The 22,237-nt window shown below is 44.3% G+C and overlaps 2 protein-coding genes across 5 annotated transcripts in view; one reads left to right on the forward strand and one right to left on the reverse strand.

The window, feature by feature from the left end:
- LOC129867382 (inaD-like protein) overlaps nt 1–13,577 on the forward strand; it is a 53,108-nt gene extending 39,531 nt beyond the window's left edge. For 3 of the 4 annotated variants that reach the window (XM_055940745.1, XM_055940747.1, XM_055940746.1), the window contains exons 15-17: nt 5,243–5,334; nt 5,607–5,730; nt 6,164–13,577. In XM_055940745.1, coding sequence (XP_055796720.1) covers nt 5,243–5,334; nt 5,607–5,730; nt 6,164–6,310 — 363 coding nt within the window. In that variant the 3' untranslated portion in view covers nt 6,311–13,577. Of the gene's footprint in view, nt 1–5,242; nt 5,335–5,606; nt 5,731–6,163 lie in introns of those variants that run through there. The other variant, XM_055940748.1, reaches the window with a different exon arrangement.
- A 237-nt stretch (nt 13,578–13,814) lies between these two features.
- Nucleotides 13,815–20,231, reverse strand: LOC129867384 (PDZK1-interacting protein 1-like). Its single transcript, XM_055940749.1, has 4 exons — nt 20,075–20,231; nt 16,085–16,199; nt 14,684–14,773; nt 13,815–14,352 (listed from the first exon to the last, which is right to left on the reverse strand). Exons 1-4 carry the CDS (start codon nt 20,139–20,141, stop codon nt 14,280–14,282), a joined length of 345 nt encoding a protein of 114 aa, XP_055796724.1. The 5' UTR covers nt 20,142–20,231; the 3' UTR covers nt 13,815–14,279.
- Nucleotides 20,232–22,237: the final 2,006 nt, after the last annotated feature.

Consider the following 22,237-nt stretch of genomic DNA (forward strand, 5'->3'; position numbering starts at 1 on the left):
TGTTCCCCTCCCTCTCTCTCTCTCTCCTCTAAACACTGGTTTGGCTCTGTTCCCCTCTCTCTCTCTCCTATAAACACTGGTTTGGCTCTGTTCCCCTCCCTCTCTCTCTCTCTCTCCTCTAAACACTGGTTTGGCTCTGTTCCCCTCTCTCTCTCTCCTCTAAACACTGGTTTGGCTCTGTTCCCCTCTCTCTCTCTCCTCTAAACACTGGTTTGGCTCTGTTCCCCTCCCTCTCTCTCCTCTAAACACTGGTTTGGCTCTGTTCCCCTCCCTCTCTCTCCTCTAAACACTGGTTTGGCTCTGTTCCCTCTCTCTCTCTCCTCTAAACACTGGTTTGGCTCTGTTCCCCTCTCTCTCTCTCCTCTAAACACTGGTTTGGCTCTGTTTCCCTCCCTCTCTCTCTCTCTCTCCTCTAAACACTGGTTTGGCTCTGTTCCCCTCCCTCTCTCTCCTCTAAACACTGGTTTGGCTCTGTTCCCCTCCCTCTCTCTCCTCTAAACACTGGTTTGGCTCTGTTCCCCTCTCTCTCTCTCCTCTAAACACTGGTTTGGCTCTGTTTCCCTCTCTCTCCTCTAAACACTGGTTTGGCTCTGTTCCCCTCTCTCTCTCTCTCTTCTAAACACTGGTTTGGCTCTGTTCCCCTCTCTCTCTCTCCTCTAAACACTGGTTTGGCTCTGTTCCTCTCCCTCTCTCTCCTCTAAACACTGGTTTGGCTCTGTTCCCCTCCCTCCCTCTCTCTCCTCTAAACACTGGTTTGGCTCTGTTCCTCTCCCTCTCTCTCCTCTAAACACTGGTTTGGCTCTGTTCCCCTCCCTCCCTCTCTCTCCTCTAAACACTGGTTTGGCTCTGTTCCCCTCCCTCTCTCTCTCCTCTAAACACTGGTTTGGCTCTGTTCTCCTCCCTCTCTCTCCTCTAAACACTGGTTTGGCTCTGTTCCCCTCCCTCTCTCTCCTCTAAACACTGGTTTGGCTCTGTTCCCCTCCCTCTCTCTCTCCTCTAAACACTGGTTTGGCTCTGTTCCCCTCCCTCTCTCTCCTCTAAACACTGGTTTGGCTATGTTCCCCCCCCCCCCCCTCTCTCTCCTCTAAACACTGGTTTGGCTCTGTTCCTCTCCCTCTCTCTCCTCTAAACACTGGTTTGGCTCTGTTCCCCTCCCTCCCTCTCTCTCCTCTAAACACTGGTTTGGCTATGTTCCCCCCCCCCCCCTCTCTCTCCTCTAAACACTGGTTTGGCTCTGTTCCTCTCCCTCTCTCTCCTCTAAACACTGGTTTGGCTCTGTTCCCCTCCCTCTCTCTCTCTCTCCTCTAAACACTGGTTTGGCTCTGTTCCCCTCTCTCTCTCTCCTATAAACACTGGTTTGGCTCTGTTCCCCTCCCTCTCTCTCTCTCTCTCCTCTAAACACTGGTTTGGCTCTGTTCCCCTCTCTCTCTCTCCTCTAAACACTGGTTTGGCTCTGTTCCCCTCTCTCTCTCTCCTCTAAACACTGGTTTGGCTCTGTTCCCCTCCCTCTCTCTCCTCTAAACACTGGTTTGGCTCTGTTCCCCTCCCTCTCTCTCCTCTAAACACTGGTTTGGCTCTGTTCCCTCTCTCTCTCTCCTCTAAACACTGGTTTGGCTCTGTTCCCCTCTCTCTCTCTCCTCTAAACACTGGTTTGGCTCTGTTTCCCTCCCTCTCTCTCTCTCTCTCCTCTAAACACTGGTTTGGCTCTGTTCCCCTCCCTCTCTCTCCTCTAAACACTGGTTTGGCTCTGTTCCCCTCCCTCTCTCTCCTCTAAACACTGGTTTGGCTCTGTTCCCCTCTCTCTCTCTCCTCTAAACACTGGTTTGGCTCTGTTCCCCTCTCTCTCTCTCCTCTAAACACTGGTTTGGCTCTGTTCCCCTCCCTCCCTCTCTCTCCTCTAAACACTGGTTTGGCTCTGTTCCCCTCCCTCTCCCTCTCTCTCCTCTAAACACTGGTTTGGCTCTGTTCCCCTCCCTCTCTCTCTCTCTCCTCTAAACACTGGTTTGGCTCTGTTCCTCTCTCTCTCTCTCCTCTAAACACTGGTTTGGCTCTGTTCCCCTCCCTCTCTCTCTCTCTCCTCTAAACACTGGTTTGGCTCTGTTCCCCTCTCTCTCTCTCCTCTAAACACTGGTTTGGCTCTGTTTCCCTCTCTCTCCTCTAAACACTGGTTTGGCTCTGTTCCCCTCCCTCTCTCTCCTCTAAACACTGGTTTGGCTCTGTTCCCTCTCTCTCTCTCCTCTAAACACTGGTTTGGCTCTGTTCCCCTCTCTCTCTCTCCTCTAAACACTGGTTTGGCTCTGTTCCCCTCCCTCTCTCTCTCTCTCTCCCCTCTAAACACTGGTTTGGCTCTGTTCCCCTCCCTCTCTCTCCTCTAAACACTGGTTTGGCTCTGTTCCCCTCTCTCTCTCTCCTCTAAACACTGGTTTGGCTCTGTTCCCCTCTCTCTCTCTCCTCTAAACACTGGTTTGGCTCTGTTCCCCTCTCTCTCTCTCCTCTAAACACTGGTTTGGCTCTGTTCCCCTCTCTCTCTCTCCTCTAAACACTGGTTTGGCTCTGTTCCCCTCCCTCTCTCTCCTCTAAACACTGGTTTGGCTCTGTTCCCCTCCCTCTCTCTCCTCTAAACACTGGTTTGGCTCTGTTCCCCTCCCTCTCTCTCCTCTAAACACTGGTTTGGCTCTGTTCCCCTCTCTCTCTCTCCTCTAAACACTGGTTTGGCTCTGTTCCCCTCTCTCTCTCTCCTCTAAACACTGGTTTGGCTCTGTTCCCCTCTCTCTCTCTCCTCTAAACACTGGTTTGGCTCTGTTCCCCTCTCTCTCTCTCCTCTAAACACTGGTTTGGCTCTGTTCCCCTCTCTCTCTCTCCTCTAAACACTGGTTTGGCTCTGTTCCCCTCCCTCTCTCTCCTCTAAACACTGGTTTGGCTCTGTTCCCCTTCCTCTCTCTCCTCTAAACACTGGGTTGGCTCTGTTCCCCTCTCTCTCTCTCCTCTAAACACTGGTTTGGCTCTGTTCCCCTCCCTCTCTCTCCTCTAAACACTGGTTTGGCTCTGTTCCCCCCCTCTCTCTCCTCTAAACACTGGTTTGGCTCTGTTCCTCTCCCTCTCTCTCCTCTAAACACTGGTTTGGCTCTGTTCCCCTCTCTCTCTCTCCTCTAAACACTGGTTTGGCTCTGTTCCCCCCCTCTCTCTCCTCTAAACACTGGTTTGGCTCTGTTCCCCTCCCTCTCTCTCCTCTAAACACTGGTTTGGCTCTGTTCCCCCCCCTCTCTCTCCTCTAAACACTGGTTTGGCTCTGTTCCCCCCCTCTCTCTCCTCTAAACACTGGTTTGGCTCTGTTCCCCTCCCTCTCTCTCCTCTAAACACTGGTTTGGCTCTGTTCCCCCCCCTCTCTCTCCTCTAAACACTGGTTTGGCTCTGTTCCCATCCCTCTCTCTCCTCTAAACACTGGTTTGCCTCTGCTCTCTCTCTCTCTCTCTCTCTCTCTCTCTCTCTCTCTCTCTCTCTCTCTCTCTCTCTCTCTCTCTCTCTCTCTCTCTCTCTCTCCTCTAAACACTGCTTTGCCTCTGCTCTCTCTCTCCCTCTCTCTCCTCTAAACACTGGTTTGGCTCTGTTCCCCTCCCTCTCTCTCTCTCTCCTCTAAACACTGGTTTGGCTCTGATCCCCTCCCTCTCTCTCCTCTAAACACTGGTTTGCCTCTGCTCTCTCTCTCTCTATCTCTCCTCTAAACACTGGTTTGCCTCTGCTCTCTCTCTCTCTATCTCTCCTCTAAACACTGGTTTGCCTCTGCTCTCTCTCTCTCTATCTCTCCTCTAAACACTGGTTTGCCTCTGCTCTCTCTCTCTCTATCTCTCCTCTAAACACTGGTTTGCCTCTGCTCTCTCTCTCTCTATCTCTCCTCTAAACACTGGTTTGCCTCTGCTCTCTCTCTCTCTATCTCTCCTCTAAACACTGCTTTGCCTCTGCTCTCTCTCTCTCTCTCTCTCTCTCTCTCTCTCTCTCTCTCTCTCTCTCTCTCTCTCTCTCTCTCCTCTAAACACTGGTTTGCCTCTGCTCTCTCTCTCTCTATCTCTCCTCTAAACACTGGTTTGCCTCTGCTCTCTCTCTCTCTATCTCTCCTCTAAACACTGGTTTGCCTCTGCTCTCTCTCTCTCTATCTCTCCTCTAAACACTGGTTTGCCTCTGCTCTCTCTCTCTCTATCTCTCCTCTAAACACTGGTTTGCCTCTGCTCTCTCTCTCTCTATCTCTCCTCTAAACACTGCTTTGCCTCTGCTCTCTCTCTCTCTCTCTCTCTCTCTCTCTCTCTCTCTCTCCTCTAAACACTGGTTTGCCTCTGCTCTCTCTCTCTCTCTCTCTTTCTCTATCTCTCCTCTAAACACTGGTTTGCCTCTGCTCTCTCTCTCTCTATCTCTCCTCTCAACACTGGTTTGGCTCTGTTGTCTATTTTGCTGTGTTCCCCTTCCTCTTATCCTTCCCCTTTCTGTCTCTCTTTCCCACCCTTCTCTCTTCATCTCTCTCTCTCCCCCTTTCTCTCTGCCTCCCATCTCTCTCTCTCCTTCATCCTCTCCCTCTCTACCCCTACACTTCCCCTCTCTGTCTAGAAACAAGGTGTGTCAGTAAGATAAGTGCAGGCGATGGCTGGGGAGCGTTCCACTAACGTTCCACTAACGTTCCCTCCACAGCCCACCAGTCGTCCGTTAATCGTCCGTTAATTAACCTTTGTTTGTTGTTGTTGTTTTCAGATTTTTTATTGCCTCTCGGTTGATTAAATATGGAAATGAACAGATGCTGACAGACCGTTGTCACCATCGATAGGTGGCTGACTGAATATTTCATTAAAAATGACAACTAAAGTGGGGGGGTAAGAGAGAGAGAGGACTGATAAATGATTGCTACATTAGGCATTTGTGTAGCTCTGTGGCTTTGATCCAGGACCTGTCTGTAGTAAAATCCATTCTTCTGTAATTCTATTCAGCCATGAAGGACGTTAAAGTTTAAAATAGGGGGTTGATTTTGAACACTTATCACATGTACTGTACTTTGATATGATAGGCTTATCATACACTGGCACTCATCCTTGTCTATAACACACACACACACACACACACACACACACACACACACAAAAGACACACACTCATGCACAGATCATGACTGATTAATAATATTTTTTTTAACTTGACACATGCACTGTTTTGTCTTCTGTCTGTGTGTGTCTGTGTGTGTCTGTGTGTGTGTGTTTTAAAGGTGATTGCTGACACCAACATCAGTGCTATAGCCAGTCAGGTGGAGAGTATGTCGACTAGCAGCAGCCCCGAGACACAACCAGGGGAACCAGAGTAAGTTGGACTAAGTATCTCTTAGACACTGATCTGAGGTCCGTTTTTTCTCTTCTCCCCTAAAGGTTAAAGGTTAAAGGTTAAAGGACCAATCGAAAAAACAAAACAGCAGTCACCCAGCCACTTGTTTGGTAAACAGCTGAGGGCTCTGGGAAATGTAACCACTCCCAAATTCATAAACCGAGCAATGGATGCATGAGATCAAAATAATAGTTTCCCCCCCCGTTTTAAAGCTATACAGTGCTTGTTTTACAATGTGATGCTCTCTGCAGAGCCCCCAAACCCAAGAGTATCTGCCTGGAGAAGGGTTCTGACGGCCTGGGCTTCAGCATCGTAGGAGGCTTCGGAAGCCCTCATGGAGACCTGCCAATCTACATCAAGACTGTCTTCAGCAAGGTAACCACATCTAACTCTGCACCATCACACACATGTCCTGATTTCCCCTCTGGGACATTAGATGGCAGCAGAATTCCCTTCGCCACACACACACACACACACACACACACACACACACACACACACACACACACACACACACACACACACACACACACACACACACAGATACACACACACAAACAGATCAGTGATTACTTGAAAGAAGGGAGGAAGGATCATAAGGTTGCATTTAAAAAATACTGTAACAAGGCCAATTTCTGTATTTCCACCATTGTGTGTGTGTGTGTGTGTGTGTGTGTGTGTGTGTGTGTGTGTGTGTGTGTGTGTGTGTGTGTGTGTGTGTGTGTGTGTGTGTGTGTGTGTGTGTGTGTGTGTGTGTGTGTGTGTGTGTGTGTGTGTGTGTGTGTGCGTTCCCCTGTTGTCGCTGCAGGGGGCAGCAGCGGTGGACGGGCGTCTGAAGAGGGGTGACCAGATCTTGTCTGTGAACGGAGAGAGTCTGGAAGGGACCACACACGAGCTGGCTGTGGCCATACTGAAGAGACAGAAAGGGGCCGTCACCCTGGATGTGCTGTCCTAGCTCACACACACTCTACCCCTTGAACTGGTTTGAACTTCCCAACATGTTGAGAGGAGTTGACCAACAACTGATGCCCGTCTTCAGCCCGTTAACATGAAGGGGACATTGGTTCTGGAAGGATTCAGTCAATAGTTAACACAGGTGGTTGAACTATGGGAAATAAGAGGACTGTATATGGGGGGTTGCAGGAAGTAGGGACACCTCATTTCCTGTGTGCCATCTTAGGAGCTTCCCTGTGAGGGCGTTTCAACCGCTGTACTGACTGTATACACGACTCAAAATGGTGAACGTTTGGATATTATGAAGCGAGGAAGCAAAGTGGGAAGCTTTATATGTGAACGATGTGAATATGAGATCTCTTTGTGTCATTTCAACTTTGTGTGATCACACATCATGGAACACTGATAGAGCAATATGAATGGTTCAGTTGGTTAAGGAGGTCTCTTCACCGTTAGCCTAGTGTTAGCTTAGCATCTCCCTTATGGGGAGACACTGGTTAGCCGTTAGCGATGTTAGCTGCAGGTACTGCTATTGTGCAAACTGTGAGGAGGAATGGTCTCGGCAGGACGCACTAAACTGGAACAAATACTACACACACACACACAAACACATGCACAATAGGCTAGTTAGTCACTGTCAGGTTGACACATTCTCATTCATCACAGACACTTGTCCATTTGTCTCATATCATGTCATACTTGTTGCAAACAGACAATTTAAACTCCTAGTGACTGGCTCTTACACAATACTACTCAGTTCAACAGTGATTAGGCTAGACATGGCCAAAGGAAGAAGAAATGCATTCTATAGTAACTGGTAAACAGCCGTGCACTTCTAATACACTTCATAGCATGCTCGTAAGAATGACATAACTCCCTCTGTAGACATTCAAAGGCAGTTATAAAGGCCACCCAACTACCGGCTGGTGTCACTATACAGTACCTTGTGTAGACCTGCAAGAAGTTGCTGTAGGAAGCTTCTTTATACATTTTTTGACCACTTTTTCTTCCCAATTTCGTGGTATCCAATTTGTAGTTACAGTCTTGTCTCATCGCTGCAACTCCCGTACAGACTCGGGAGAGGCGAAGGTCGAGAGCCATGCGTCCTCCGAAACACAACCAAGCCGCACTGCTTCTTGACACAATGCCCACTTAACCCGGAAGCCAGCCGCACCAATGTGTCGGAGGAAACACCGTACACCTGGCGACCGTGTCTGCGTGCACTGCACCCGGCCCGCCACAGGAGTAGTCGCTAGGTCGGGATTTTTATTTTTTATTTATTTCACCTTTATTTAACCAGGTAGGCAAATTGAGAACACGTTCTCATTTACAATTGCGACCTGGCCAAAATAAAGCAAAGCAGTTCGACACATACAACAACACATAGTTACACATGGAGTAAAACAAACATACAGTCAATAATACAGTGAAAAATAAGTCTATATACAATATGAGCAAGTGAGGTGCGATAAGGGAGGTGAAGGCAAACAAAATATATATATAAATAAATAAAAATATAAAAAGGCCATGGTGGCGAAGTAAATACAATATAGCAAGTAAAAAAAAAGTAAAAAAAGTAGAGATAGTAGAGATAGAAAAAAGTAGAGATAGAAATAATGGGGTGCAAAGGAGCAAAATAAATAAATAAATAAATACAGTAGGTAAAGAGGTAGTTGTTTGGGCTAAATTATAGATGGGCTATGTACAGGTGCAGTAATCTATGAGCTGCTCTGACAGCTGGTGCTTAAAGCTAGTGAGGGAGATAAGTGTTTCCAGTTTCAGAGATTTTTGTAGTTCGTTCCAGTCATTGGCAGCAGAGAACTGGAAGGAGAGGCGGCCAAAGGAAGAATTGGTTTTGGGGGTGACCAGAGAGATATACCTGCTAGAGCGCGTGCTACAGGTAGGTGCTGCTATGGTGACCAGCGAGCTGAGATAAGGGGGGTACCTAGCAGGGTCTTGTAGATGACCTGGAGCCAGTGGGTTTGACGACGAGTATGAAGCGAGGGCCAGCCAACGAGAGTGTACAGGTCGCAGTGGTGGGTAGTATATGGGGCTTTGGTGACAAAACGGATGGCACTGTGATAGACTGCATCCAATTTATTGAGTAGGGTTTTGGAGGCTATTTTGTAAATGACATCACCGAAGTCGAGGATTGGTAGGATGGTCAGTTTTACAAGGGTATGTTTGGCAGCATGAGTGAAGGATGCTTTGTTGCGGAATAGGAAGCCAATTCTAGATTTAACTTTGGATTGGAGATGTTTGATGTGAGTCTGGAAGGAGAGTTTACAGTCTAACCAGACACCTAGGTATTTGTAGTTGTCCACATATTCTAAGTCAGAGCCGTCCAGAGTAGTGATGTTGGACAGGCGGGCAGGTGCAGGCAGCGATCGGTTGAAGAGCATGCATTTAGTTTTACTTGTATTTAAGAGCAAATGGAGGCCACGGAAGGAGAGTTGTATGGCATTGAAGCTCGCCTGGAGGGTTGTTAACACAGTGTCAAAAGAAGGGCCAGAAGTATACAGAATAGCGTCGTCTGCGTAGAGATGGATCAGAGAATCACCAGCAGCAAGAGCGACATCATTGATGTATACAGAGAAGAGAGTCGGTCCAAGAATTGAACCCTGTGGCACCCCCATAGAGACTGCCAGAGGCCCGGACAACAGACCCTCCGATTTGACACACTGAACTTGATCAGAGAAGTAGTTGGTGAACCAGGCGAGGAAATCATTAGAGAAACCAAGGCTGTCGAGACTGCCGATGAGGATGTGGTGATTGACAGAGTCAAAAGCCTTGGCCAGGTCAATGAATACGGCTGCACAGTATTGTTTCCTATCGATGGCGGTTAAGATATCGTTTATGACCTTGAGCGTGGCTGAGGTGCACCCATGGCCAGCTCTGAAACCAGATTGCATAGTGGAGAAGGTATGGTGGGATTCGAAATGGTCGGTAATCTGTTTGTTGACTTGGCTTTCGAAGACCTTAGAAAGGCAGGGTAGGATAGATATAGGTCTGTAGCTGTTAGGGTCAAGAGTGTCCCCCCCTTTGAAGAGGGGGATAACCGCAGCTGCTTTCCAATCTTTGGGAATCTCAGACGACACGAAAGAGAGGTTGAAAAGGCTAGTAATAGGGGTGGCAACAATTTCAGCAGATAGTTTTAGAAAGAAAGGGTCCAGATTATCTAGCCCGGCTGATTTGTAAGGGTCCAGATTTTGCAGCTCTTTCAGAACATCAGCTGACTGTATTTGGGAGAAAGAGAAATGGGGAAGGCTTGGGCGAGTAGCAGAGGGGAGGGCAGTGCTGTTGACCGGGGTAGGGGCAGCCAGGTGGAAAGCATGGCCAGCCGTAGAAAAATGCTTATTGAAATTCTCAATTATAGTGGATTTGTCGGTGGTGACAGTGTTTCCTATCTTCAGTGCAGTTGGAAGCTGGGAGGAGGTGTTCTTATTCTCCATGGACTTTACAGTGTCCCAGAACTTTTTTGAATTTGTGTTGCAGGAAGCAAATTTCTGCTTGAAAAAGCTAGCCTTGGCTTTTCTAACTGCCTGTGTATATTGGTTTCTAGCTTCCCTGAAAAATTGCATATCACGGGGGCTGTTCGATGCTAATGCAGAACGCCATAGGATGTTTTTCTGTTGGTTAAGGGCAGTCAGGTCAGGAGAGAACCAAGGGCTATATCTGTTCCTGGTTCTAAATTTCTTGAATGGGGCATGCTTATTCAAGATGGTGAGGAAGGCATTTTTAAAAAATATCCAGGCATCCTCTACTGACGGGATGAGATCAATATTCTTCCAGGATACATCGGCCAGGTCGATCAGAAAGGCCTGCTCGCTGAAGTGTTTCAGGGAGCGTTTGATAGTGATGAGTGGAGGTCGTTTGACCGCTGACCCATTACGGATGCAGGCAATGAGGCAGTGATCGCTGAGATCTTGGTTGAAAACAGCAGAGGTGTATTTGGAGGGCAAGTTGGTTAGGATGATATCTATGAGGGTGCCCGTGTTTACGGAATTGGGGTGGTACCTGGTAGGTTCATTGATAATTTGTGTGAGATTGAGGGCATCAAGCTTAGATTGTAGGATGGCTGGGGTGTTAAGCACGTTCCAATTTAGGTCGCCTAGCAGCACGAGCTCTGAAGATAGATGGGGGGCAATCAGTTCACATATGGTGTCCAGAGCACAGCTGGGGGCAGAGGGTGGTCTATAGCAGGCGGCAACGGTGAGAGACTTGTTTTTAGAGAGGTGGATTTTTTAAAGTAGAAGTTCAAATTGTTTGGGAACAGACCTGGATAGTAAAACAGAACTCTGCAGGCAATCTTTGCAGTAGATTGCAACACCGCCCCCTTTGGCCGTTCTATCTTGTCTGAAAATCTTGTAGTTGGGGATGAAAATGTCAGAATTTTTGGTGGTCTTTCTAAGCCAGGATTCAGACACGGCTAATACATCCGGGTTGGCAGAGTGAGCTAAAGCAGTGAACAAAACAAACTTAGGGAGGAGGCTTCTAATGTTAACATGCATGAAACCAAGGCTATTACGGTTACAGAAGTCATCAAAAGAGAGCGCCTGGGGAATAGGAGTGGAGCTAGGTACTGCAGGGCCTGGATTCACCTCTACATCACCAGAGGAACAGAGGAGGAGTAGGATAAGGGTACGGCTAAAAGCTATGAGAATTGGTCGTCTAGAGCATCTAGAACAGAGAGTAAAAGGACGTTTCTGGGGGCGATAAAATAGCTTCAAGGAATAATGTACAGACAAAGGTATGGTAGGATGTGAATACAGTGGAGGTAAACCTAGGTAATGGGTGATGATGAGAGAGATATTGGGACGGGATGGGATGGGACAAGGACATCCCTGCCGACCAAACCCTCCCCTAACCCGTACGACGCTGGGCCAATTGTGTGCCGCCCCATGTGTCTCACGGTCGCGGCCGGCAGCGACAGAGCCTGGGCTCGAACCCAGAATCTCTAGTGGCACAGCTAGCACTGCGTGGCAGTGCCTCAGATAACTGCGTGGCCTCAGACCGTACATGTCTTAACTAGTCTACTCCCAGATTTTGGTTCTACTCCCATGGTCATTGTCACGCCAAACCAGACAGCACAAACAGGTCTGGAACCTTACTGATAGAAGGAGGATGGGATATTTTGATATGATATTGTGAAATGCTATGATATTATGCTATTGTGATATGATGCTATGATATTGTGATATGCTATGATATTGTGATATGCTATTATGCTATCATATTGTGATATGCTATTATGAAATTATGCTATTTCTGCTTTGAGTAGGATTCACTTCCTTCCTTCCTAATCCTTCACAGACTATAATTTTAATTTGTTAGACATTTAGTGGACTGGAAACGTTTCAACCAGGTGCTAATACATGTAGTTTGACCTGCCTTTATGTTATGTGGATGGTACTACCTGTATGTTACAGTAAGCTTATTCTTTAGCTTTTCACAGTAAAACAATTGATTATTTTTACATCATTTTTGGTAACTATGAGAATCAACAATGATCCATTATTTCTTGTTATGAGACATGTTAATCATCATATAGCAGGGCCGTATTCATTAGGCACCAAATGGAAGAAAATGGTCTGAAACAGGAAGGGACAAACTGAACTTGTCCAGTAAGATACGCTTGTTTTCGTTTTTGCGAAGAAAAACATTTTGCTACTGTGTGCATTAATGAATACGACCCATGTGTGTCTGTGGCTTTACACTGTCCTGTCCAGTGGTGAGAAGCTTGCCACGTCCAACAATGACAGGATATCCTGTTTCACTCTGAGCCCTTTGTCTGTCTCCCATAAACCCCTCCACACTCACAGGAAGTGACAACGTGTTCCTCCAAAACACTTTGAGACCCCCCAGGGGTCATGTTCTTTAGACACCAAACTAGGAAAAATGGTCTGAAACAAGGAGGAACAACCTGAACTGAATGAAAAAACATTTTGCTACGCCGTGCTCTAATGAATACGACCCTGGTCGACACTGTATATTAACCCTGCATATTAACTCTCAAACCATGCCCGTCTCAGTTAATGGGTGACAGGTAGCCTAGTGGTTAGAGCATTGGACTAGTAACTGAAAGGTTGCAAGATCAAATCCCCGAGCTGACAAGGTACAAATCTGTCATTCTGCCCCTGAACAAGGCAGTTAACCCACTGTTCCTAGGCTGTCATTATAAATAAGAATTTGTTCTTAACTGACTTGCCTAGTTAAATAAAAATAAAATTAAAAAGTGCAATCTGGTGGCAATATCTAATTGTAGGCTGTGTCTTAAATGTGTGCCCTGAATACTCAGAAGTGGTCCTAGGATTTAGAGGAAGTGTACTACTAGTGCCATGTGATACCTTTTAAGGGAACTACTGCTGTGCCATGAGTCTCTGATGTGCTAGAGTAGACAGTGGGTATTTATCATATGTCGGTCTTAGTTCTGTGAGAGCCTAGCGCTGTCAAGTCTTAATGCTCAATCCCTTTAAATGCACACATCCGGCCACTCACTGCTCTCCCTCTCTCCCCCTCCCTCTCCTCCTGTGAGGAGGCTGTGTGTGTGTGTATTGTACTGCTGATGATCCTGTAACTCCCAATATTTCCGTCTTATGATGCCACCGATGAACTGACTGCTTGACCTTAATGCCACAGAAAACATCTTAATTCACCTCATTGATCGTTCCACATTTTGCATTTTCAAATCCAAAGAAACGATCCACCTTTCATATGTCCACATGTGACAAGCTATGCTGTAAAAACGTGTTTAAACACTACATACAGTGCATTCAGAAAGTATTCAGGCCCCTTGACCTTTTTCCACATTTTGTTACGTTACAGCCTTATTCTAAAATGTATTAAATATTTTTTTTCCTCATCAATCTACACACACAAACGTTTATTTTATTTATTTAATCCATTATAGAATAAGGCTGTAACGTAACAAAATGTAGAAAAGGTCTGTCTCTGTTCTCTTTTCACGTCTCATCCCTCTATGTATTTATTATTTATCATCACTATTTTTTTTATACTTTCCGAAAGCACTGTATATCTATAGAAGAATTTGTGTGAAAAATATATTGTCTATGATCACAATTGCAAGTCGTATCTAAATGTGTGTACTGAGTGTGTTCCTACATTGATGCTCTTTATGAATTCTGATTAATTGTTTGATGATGATGTTTTATTAAATACAAGAGGACCACAACCATTTCCACCATGTCCTCCCTCTGATCTTCAAGTGTGGCTGTTCAGTCCTTAAAATGAATGTATTTTAATAAGAAGTCATTCTACCGTGTCTCATTGATACTCTGTTAAGGAATATCTCAATTGCTTCCATTGTTATGAGGATTGTTCCTTTTATTATTCATGTCTCTATATTCATACTTCAGTGGGCTAAATCAGGGTCATGCAGAGTGTTTCTTGGTAGTCTTAAACATATCTACGTTGAAACAAAAGTACACACCTCACACACATGGTTATGGGCTTATAAAAAGAAGACACCTGTACAATACCAGATCTAGAGTTGTAATGTATTACATTTTGAGTTTGCATCCCAATATTACACTTTATATACATCACAGGAGACTGAAAATACAGGATAACAAAATTATTTGAAATAGAAACACCAGATTTTCTTCTGTAAAAAAAAATACAAAAATGTTTATCTGTTATGAAATTATGAAAAATATTAATAACATTCCACCCATGAGGCCACTAGATGGCGATTTGGTCCTTTGACTACAGGAAAGGGTTTTAAGAGTTCTATCACACATTAGGCCATATGTACTGTAGCTTTTTAAACAAATCAGAAATAGATTCTACACTCTAAGATTCACTTTAATGCATATCTACTGATCTTGAAACTTTTTGCGACTTGCTTGGAGTGCTCTTGGTAAATTGCTTTTGCATGTCTCTGAAACTACGTGTGTGTGTGCGTGTGCACGACAAACCACAGATTGGTGGCTTCTATTGGTTCTCATTGGTCACATGACAGTGACTTTGTCCTCAATACCTTCGAGGTCCATGTTCTCATATGCACCCTCGTGATCTCTGCTCCTGTGGGTCTCACACACACACACACACACACACACACACACACACACACACACACACACACACACACACACACACACACACACACACACACACACACACACACACACACACACACACACACTCACACACACACACACACACACACACACACACACACACACACACACACACACACACACACACACACACGCACACACACATATACACACACATACTTATTAGAACACAGGCCCTACTGTAATTGCACACACACCAACATTATTTCTCTGTTGGTCACCAGTACTGTTAGAAAAGTAGACTACGAAACAAGAGCGATTAAGTGGCATCTTACCTGAACATGTCCAGGCTGGTATCATAGTGGTCTCCATTGGTCTTGGCATACCCAGGGGTCTTCCCACACTCACATTCTTTGGTGTCTGGCCTTCATGTAATCAATAACAGATGGTAAACAGACAGTAACGCTCCCTTACATTCAGATTCAGAAGCAATTATAACGTTTTGTCAATCTCATGTCGTTGGGTGCAGATGGAAAAACGAGATTGGGCTCGAGACCCAGTAATTGTGTCTTTTTATTTTATTTAACCTTAATTTAACTAGGCAAGTCAGTTAAAGGATTGGTGGGTCCCCTGCGGTACGGTTGAGCTAATGTAGGCTAATGCGATTAGCATGAGGTTGTAAGTAACAAGAAAATTTACCAGGACATGGACATATCTGATATTGGCAGGAAGCTTAAATTCTTGTTAAACTGCACTGTCCAATTTACAGTAGCTATTACAGTGAAATAATACCATGCTATTGTTTGAGGAGAGTGCACAGTTTTGAACATGAAAAGTTAATAATAAATAATTTAGGCAGTCTTGATACAACATTTTGAACAGAAATGCAATGGTTCCTTGGATCAGTCTAAAACCTTGCACATACACTGCTGCCATCTAGTGGCCAGAATCTATATTGCACCCGGGCTGGCGTAATACATTATGGCCTTTCTCTTGCATTTCAAAGATGATGGTACAAAAAAAATACAAAAGAACGGTTGTTTTTTTCTTTGTATTATCTTTTACCAGATATATTGTGTTATATTCTCCTTAATTCCTTTCCACAACATTTCCACAAACTTCAAAGTGTTTCCTTTCAAATGGTACCAAGAATATAATATCCTGCATATAAGGACATGTACTTATTTACAATGACGGCCTACCCCGACCAAACCCGGACGACGCTGGGCCCATTGTGCGCCGCCCTATGGGACTCAAAATCAAAGCCGGTTATGATATGGCCTGGAATTGAACCAGGATCTGTAGTGACACATCTAGCAATGAGATGCAGTGCCTTAGACCGCTGCGCACTCAGGAGCCCAAGTGGGTCTCTAAAGACCCAATACTCTTTCAATCTTAAATGATTCACTTTAGAACCATGATGTGCTTGGCTATGTCTGAAAACCTTAGCTGTCAATTCCTCGCTTCCTCCGTCCTTCTTTCTTTGATTCCTCACCTCACTCTCAAATTTAGGTCATTGGCAGAGCACACCCGAGACAGGAACCTTGGATCCTCTCCTCCAATGTGCTTTGAGAGTGGGATGATGAATTGGGCAAAGAAGGACAAGAAGAAGCGAGGATTTGACGCCATGTAACGTTTTCAGACACAACCTATGACAGTGTTGACTGTTCTACTACAGTAGCTGTGTGGACTGTGGAGATGGTCAGGTGTCATGGTGTCTTGGTGTCTTGGCTCACCTCGAGTCCTGACACCAGGCCTTGTTGACCAGAAACGCCACGAAGATGAGGAAGAGAAACACGGCCACAGCTATGATGCCCGTCAGCCACTGTGGCAGTGCCCGCTCCACCTTATCTTAAAGAGTCAGGACATAGGGGGGAAGTCATCATTGGATACCGGTGTGTAGGTGCAATATGCAGATGTCTCTTCGCAGTTTCCTAGTTGCTAAAATTCAAACAGTTCGCCTAATTTCAGTTTATGTGACAAAACAAGAGAATCAATGTACAATCTTAACGAAGAATCTAATATTCTGAGTTGTTTGAGGCGGTTGAACAAAACCGAAAGTAAAAGACGCAAAAAACAAAACTTAAGAACGGGAAGCATAGAAATAGAGTACATAGAACAGATCTACCGCTTCTTAGACTTGCTTTCAATGAGAGTGACAGATCTATAACTAGTGTTTCTATGCAAATTTGGTCATGTCACCCAAATAGTTACATTTTGCAGCTTTAAAGGTGTCCAATTAAGCAATCATTTTGATTCCTCATGTTGTTACAGGTGCAATTGTTGCATAGAGTACTTTTTTTTCAATTTTTTCTTCATGATATTCAATTCGTAGTTACAGTCTTGTCCCATCGCTGCACCTCCCCTATGGACTTGGGAGAAGCGGAATTCAAGAGCCATGCGTCCTCCGAAACATGACCCTGCCAAGCCGCACTGCTTCTTAACACACTGCTTGCTTAACCCGGAAGCCAGCCGCACCAATGTGTCAGAGGAAACACCATCCAGCTGGCTACCGAGGTCAGCTTGCAGGCGCCCGGCCCGCCACAAGGAGTCGCTAGTGTGCGATGTGACAAGAAAATCCCGGCAGGCCAAACCCCTCCCTTAACTCAGACGACACTGGGCCAATTGTGCTTCACCTCATGGGTCTCCCGGTCATGTAAGTTACAGATTGCACCTTTAAGCGTTTAATTTAGACAATGCTGTATGTCTGTCACTTGTCATTCTAATGTTCTGTAATGTGATTTTTATTCTCTTGAGTTATCGTCCCAGTTGATGGGATTATTAACATGGCAGTCAAGATAAACTCTTGAGTGACAATATTAATTTCTCCTCTGTCTGATGGCTCTTAACTGATGGGAATAAAAAACAAACAGACAATGTGTCATTCATCTGTCAAAACTATACGCATAGCTGCAGGAAGTAGAGGTGCTAACGATGCTGCAGCACCCCTTGATAAATATAACTAAATAAAAAATACAATCCCCCCCCACAAAATGAGTGAACTAGGCCTGTATTACTCCTGTATGAGCGGAGAAAACAACTCCATGAACCTACGCATGCATTATGCTGATGGAGGGAACATGTAAATGGCCAAACATTTGTTGTAAAAAAAAAAAAAAATGTAAATGAATGAATAGATGGTTCATTATGGAAAATTATTGCACATTGTTAGGAAAATTCAACCACTGGTATATAATATATATATATACAGTATCGGTCAAAAGTTTGGACACACCTTCTCATTCAAGGGTTTTTCTTTATATTTACTATTTTCTACATTGTAGAATAGCAGTGAAGACATCAAAACTATGAAATATCACATATGAAATAATGTAGTTACCAAAAAAGTGTTAAACAAATCAACATTTATTTGATATTTGAGATTCTTCAAAGTAGCCACCCTTTGCCTTGATGACAGCTTTTCACACTCTTGACATTCTCTCAACCAGCTTCACCTGGAATGCTTTTCCAACAGTCTTGAAAGAGTTCTCACATATGCTGAGCACTTTTTGGCTGATTTTCCTTCGCTCTGCGGTCCAACTCATCCCAAACCATCTCAATTGAGTTGAAGTCGGGTGATTGTGGAGACCAGGTCATCTAATGCAGCACTCCATCACTCTCCTTCTTAGTCAAATGGCCCTTACACAGCCTGAATGTGTGTTGGGTCATTGTCATGTTGAAAAACAAATGATAGTCCCACTAAGCGCAAACCAGATGGGATGTTGTATCCCTGCAGAATGCTGTGGTAGCCCCATGCTGGTTAAGTGTGCCTTGAATTCTAAATAAATCACAGAGCGTGTCACCAGCAAAGCACCCGCGCACCATCACACCCCCTCTTTCATGCTTCACGGTGGGAACCACACATGCGGAGATCATCCGTTCACCTACACTGCATCTGACAAAGACATGGCGGTTGGAACCAAAAATCTCAAATTTGGACTCATTAGACCAAAGGACAGATTTCCACTGGTCTAATGTCCATTGCTCGTGTTTCTTGGCCCAAGTAAGTCTCTTATTATTATTTGTGTCCTTTAGTAGTGGTTTCTTTGCAGAAATTCGACCATGAATGCCTGATTCACGCAGTCTTCTCTGAAGAGTTGATGTTGAGATGTGTCTGTTACAGTGGTGTAAAGTACTTAAGTAAAAATACTTTTAAGTACTACTTAATTAGATTTTGGGGGTATCTGTACTTTACTTAACTACTTTCCTATATTTTTTACTACTTTTACTTTTACTTCACTACATTCCTAAAGAAAAGATTGTACTTTTTACATTTTTCCTGACAACCAAAAGCACTTATACATTTACTTTTGATACTTAAGTATATTTAAAACCAAATACTTTTAGAATTTTACTCTATGTTACCGGATGACTTTCCCTTTTACTTGAGTAACTTTCTATTGAGGTATCTATACTTTTACTCAAGTATGAAAATTGGGTACTTTTTCCACCACTGGTCTGTTACTTGAACTCTGTGAAGCATTTATTTGGGCTGCAATTTCGGAGGCTAGTAACTCTAATGAACTTATCCTCATCAGCAGAGGGAACTCTGGGTCTTTCTTTCCTGTTGCGGTCCTCATGAGAGCCAGTTTCATCATAGCGCTCGATGGTTTTTGCGACTGCACTTGAAGAAACTTTCAAAGTTCTTGAAATGTTCCAGATTGACTGACCTTCATGTCTTAAAGTAATGATGGACTGTCGTTTCTCTTAGCTTATTTGAGCTGTTCTTGCCATAATATGGACTTGGTCTTTTACCAAATAGAGCTTTCTTCTGTATACCACCCTACCTTGTCACAACACAACTGATTGGCTCAAACGCATTAAGAAGTAAAGAAATTCCACAAATGCACTTTTAACGAGGCACACCAGTTAATTGAAATGCATTCCAGGTGATTACCTCATGAAGCTGGTTGAGAGAATGTGTGCAAAGCTGTCATCAAGGCAAAGGGTGGCTACTTTGAAGAATCTCAAAGAAAAAATATATTTTGATTTGTTTAACACTTTTTTTGGTTACTACATGATTTCATATGTGTTATTTCATAGTTTTAATATATTCACTATTATCCTACAATGTAGAAAATAGTAAAAATAAAGAAAAACTCTTGAATGAGTAGGTGTTCTAAAACTTTGGACCGGTAGTGTATATATATATTATTTTAAGAATATTTTATTCTCCCCACTCTATTAACAACAGTTAGTTGGAAAAGCATGAAGTCACATAATGTCACGATCGTCTTGAGGATATTGAGTGGACCAAGGCGCAGCGTGTGAAAAATACATGCTCTTTTATTTAGAGACGAGTGAAACACGAAACAAACACTTACAACAAAACTAAACAAAACAACAAACGACCGTGAAGCTACAAACGTAAGTGCAATACAAAAAGCTACAAACGTTCTACATAGACAATTACCCACAAAACTCAAATGCCTATGGCTGCCTTAAATATGGCTCTCAATCAGAGACAATGAACCACAGCTGCCTCTAATTGAGAACCAATCTAGGCAGCCATAGACAAACAAACACCTAGACAAGACACTGACCCATTAAACGTACAAAACCCAGAGACAAACCAAAAACACATCATTCCCCATGTCACACCCTGACCTAACTAAAATAATAAAGAAAACAAAGATAACTAAGGCCAGGGCGTGACACATAAGGCAGCTATTTCTTTATGTAGGCTACTATAAACTTCAAATGTAACCATTAGTTTCAGTTCTTACCTATTTGAGCTGTGACTACTCCCCAAGTCAGCATCAGCCATATAACCACAGTAGGATCTCTCCCCATTGTTGACTCTGAAAATTCACAAAATGTTGTTTATAGATCACAAAATGGCCTTGTGAGCAGCTCTTCGGAATAGGTTTGCTCTATGTAGCTCAGCTGTGTTTTTTGGCATGAAAAGAACACACATCCTGGCGCAGTATTCGGTTAATGATTAACCCATGCCTGCTTAGACAAACAACTGGTGATGATTCGGTAATAATAGCTATAACCTCATGTTTTATTTGCTGATTTCGGGAAGGGATTGACATTTGTAGGCCATCCATTTATTAACAGAAAATATGCAAATATTTGTATTATTTCAGATGTGCAAATTAATCTCTCTGTCCTACAAATGTCAAAGTACACATAATTAGAGAACATTCACATATTAGGTCCACTTCAATAAATAACACTTGGTACGGGGGATATTCCACTATAGTGACCAGGAAGTAGACTATATAAACACACTACAATAGCAGCTCAGTGGAAACACACAGAAACCTAGAGAATAAACAGTAATCTCTGAAGAAGGACTTTGGCTTGGTGAGTGTCTCATGACCACACTTCTAATATGTCACTGGAGGTTCTAGTGTAAAAGGACCGTTGAACTCCGTTTTTGCCCACTAAGGAGTTACCAGTTGACAATTTTTTTTTTTTTTATAGTAGGCTATATTAGCCTGAGTTAAACAGCCCTCTCCAGTTTAATTTATAATTCTAACATGATTTAGAGTTGTATACTAGGATGATTTGTTATCAGAAAACTATAGTTTACTATATCTCATTGAAAAGCTAATAAGGTGAACTTGACAATGTGCCAGAATGACTGACATAATGCAACAAGGGAGCTGACTTTGCAGTCAAAGTTGATGTTTAGCAGAGCCATACGTTTGTACTTTCAGTAGTTACTGTAGCCTGCATGGGTATAGTTGGTGCAGTGGGCTTCACATGGGTGCATGTTGTTATTTCAGGCATGACGGGAAAATGTGAAAGGCTGGATTAGTAGAGTAGAAAGGGGAATGTGCTGGAAGGTTAGTGGACACACCCCCTCTGGACTCCAGGGACACACGTGTGTGTGTGTCTGTCCATCCGCCTGTCTGTCTGTCAGTTTATACAGTCCATCAGTACTTGGCTTTGTCCTAACCTTAGCACCAGCCAAATTAGCAGGTCCCTTTCAGCCAACCCCGCCCTCTCATTAACACCACCCCTTCCCTTCCCTCCCCTCTCTCTTTCTCTCTCTCCCTCACACACATCTCAGGGGAGTAGGTTGGCAATGATGTCAGATAGCGACCCTGAGAGCCAGTAGCAGCATCTCTCCCACTGTCCCGTTACCTGCTGAGAACCAGCCCTCAGTTCTGTTCTCTGGAGACAGTACAACTCCCATATGGCCCATCCCATCCATCCCATCAACCACACACAGAGGCAGGGAGAGAGGGATGGGAGGATGAAGGGATGGGAGGAGGGAGGGAGGGATGGGAGGGAGGGAGGGATTGATGGAGGAAGGGAGGGAGGGGGCCATTAATTGATTTCTCCCCCTGTCTATCTAGTTATCTCCAGCCATAAATAGGTTTTATTTTGTTATCTGTCTGTAACACTGGTCTTTGTTTGAAAGGCACAAATGGCAACCTATTCAGTATTGACACGGACCCATAGGTCTCTGGTCAAAAGTAGTGCACTATGTAGGGAATAGGGTGCCATTTGGAATGCATTCCCAGATTGGCTCCTGGCTGCTCTGACTGCTCTCTCACTGTCTTCTTATGGGAGAAGGATTCTAAGAGTTAAAAAGGGACAAGAATCCGCTGTGATTTCTCTGAGTTAAAGTGTCTCGATTTAATCCATTATTTCAATGGAGGGAACTCGCTCTCATATTCAATACGCTTGAGTGGACATAATGACATGAATGTGAAATTAACATATTTAATCTATGGGTGGATATACACCGGAGTAGTTTTTATGGATGGGGCTGATGTTTTGTTCATATCTGGAAGGCCTTATTCTGAGTGTTACCCTGAAAGCAATACATAATTGGGAGATAAGTGTGACACAGACCTGTAATTAATATTGTTGGATCGCTGTTGCAAGTATAAAGATATGACATTCTCTGTGTGTGTGTGTGTGTGTGT

Source organism: Salvelinus fontinalis, chromosome 12 (assembly GCF_029448725.1).
Source record: "Salvelinus fontinalis isolate EN_2023a chromosome 12, ASM2944872v1, whole genome shotgun sequence".
Lineage (NCBI taxonomy): Eukaryota > Metazoa > Chordata > Actinopteri > Salmoniformes > Salmonidae > Salvelinus > Salvelinus fontinalis.

Coding starts and splice junctions, on each gene's coding strand:
- LOC129867384 (XM_055940749.1), bottom strand. CDS start 20,141: ATGGGGAGAGATCCTACTGTGGTTATATGGCTGATGCTGACTTGGGGA. Junction 16,200..20,074: donor AGTAGTCACAGCTCAAATAG/GTAAGAACTGAA, acceptor TGACTCTTTAAG/ATAAGGTGGAGCGGGCACTG. Junction 14,353..14,683: donor ACCAGCCTGGACATGTTCAG/GTAAGATGCCAC, acceptor TGAGACCCACAG/GAGCAGAGATCACGAGGGTG.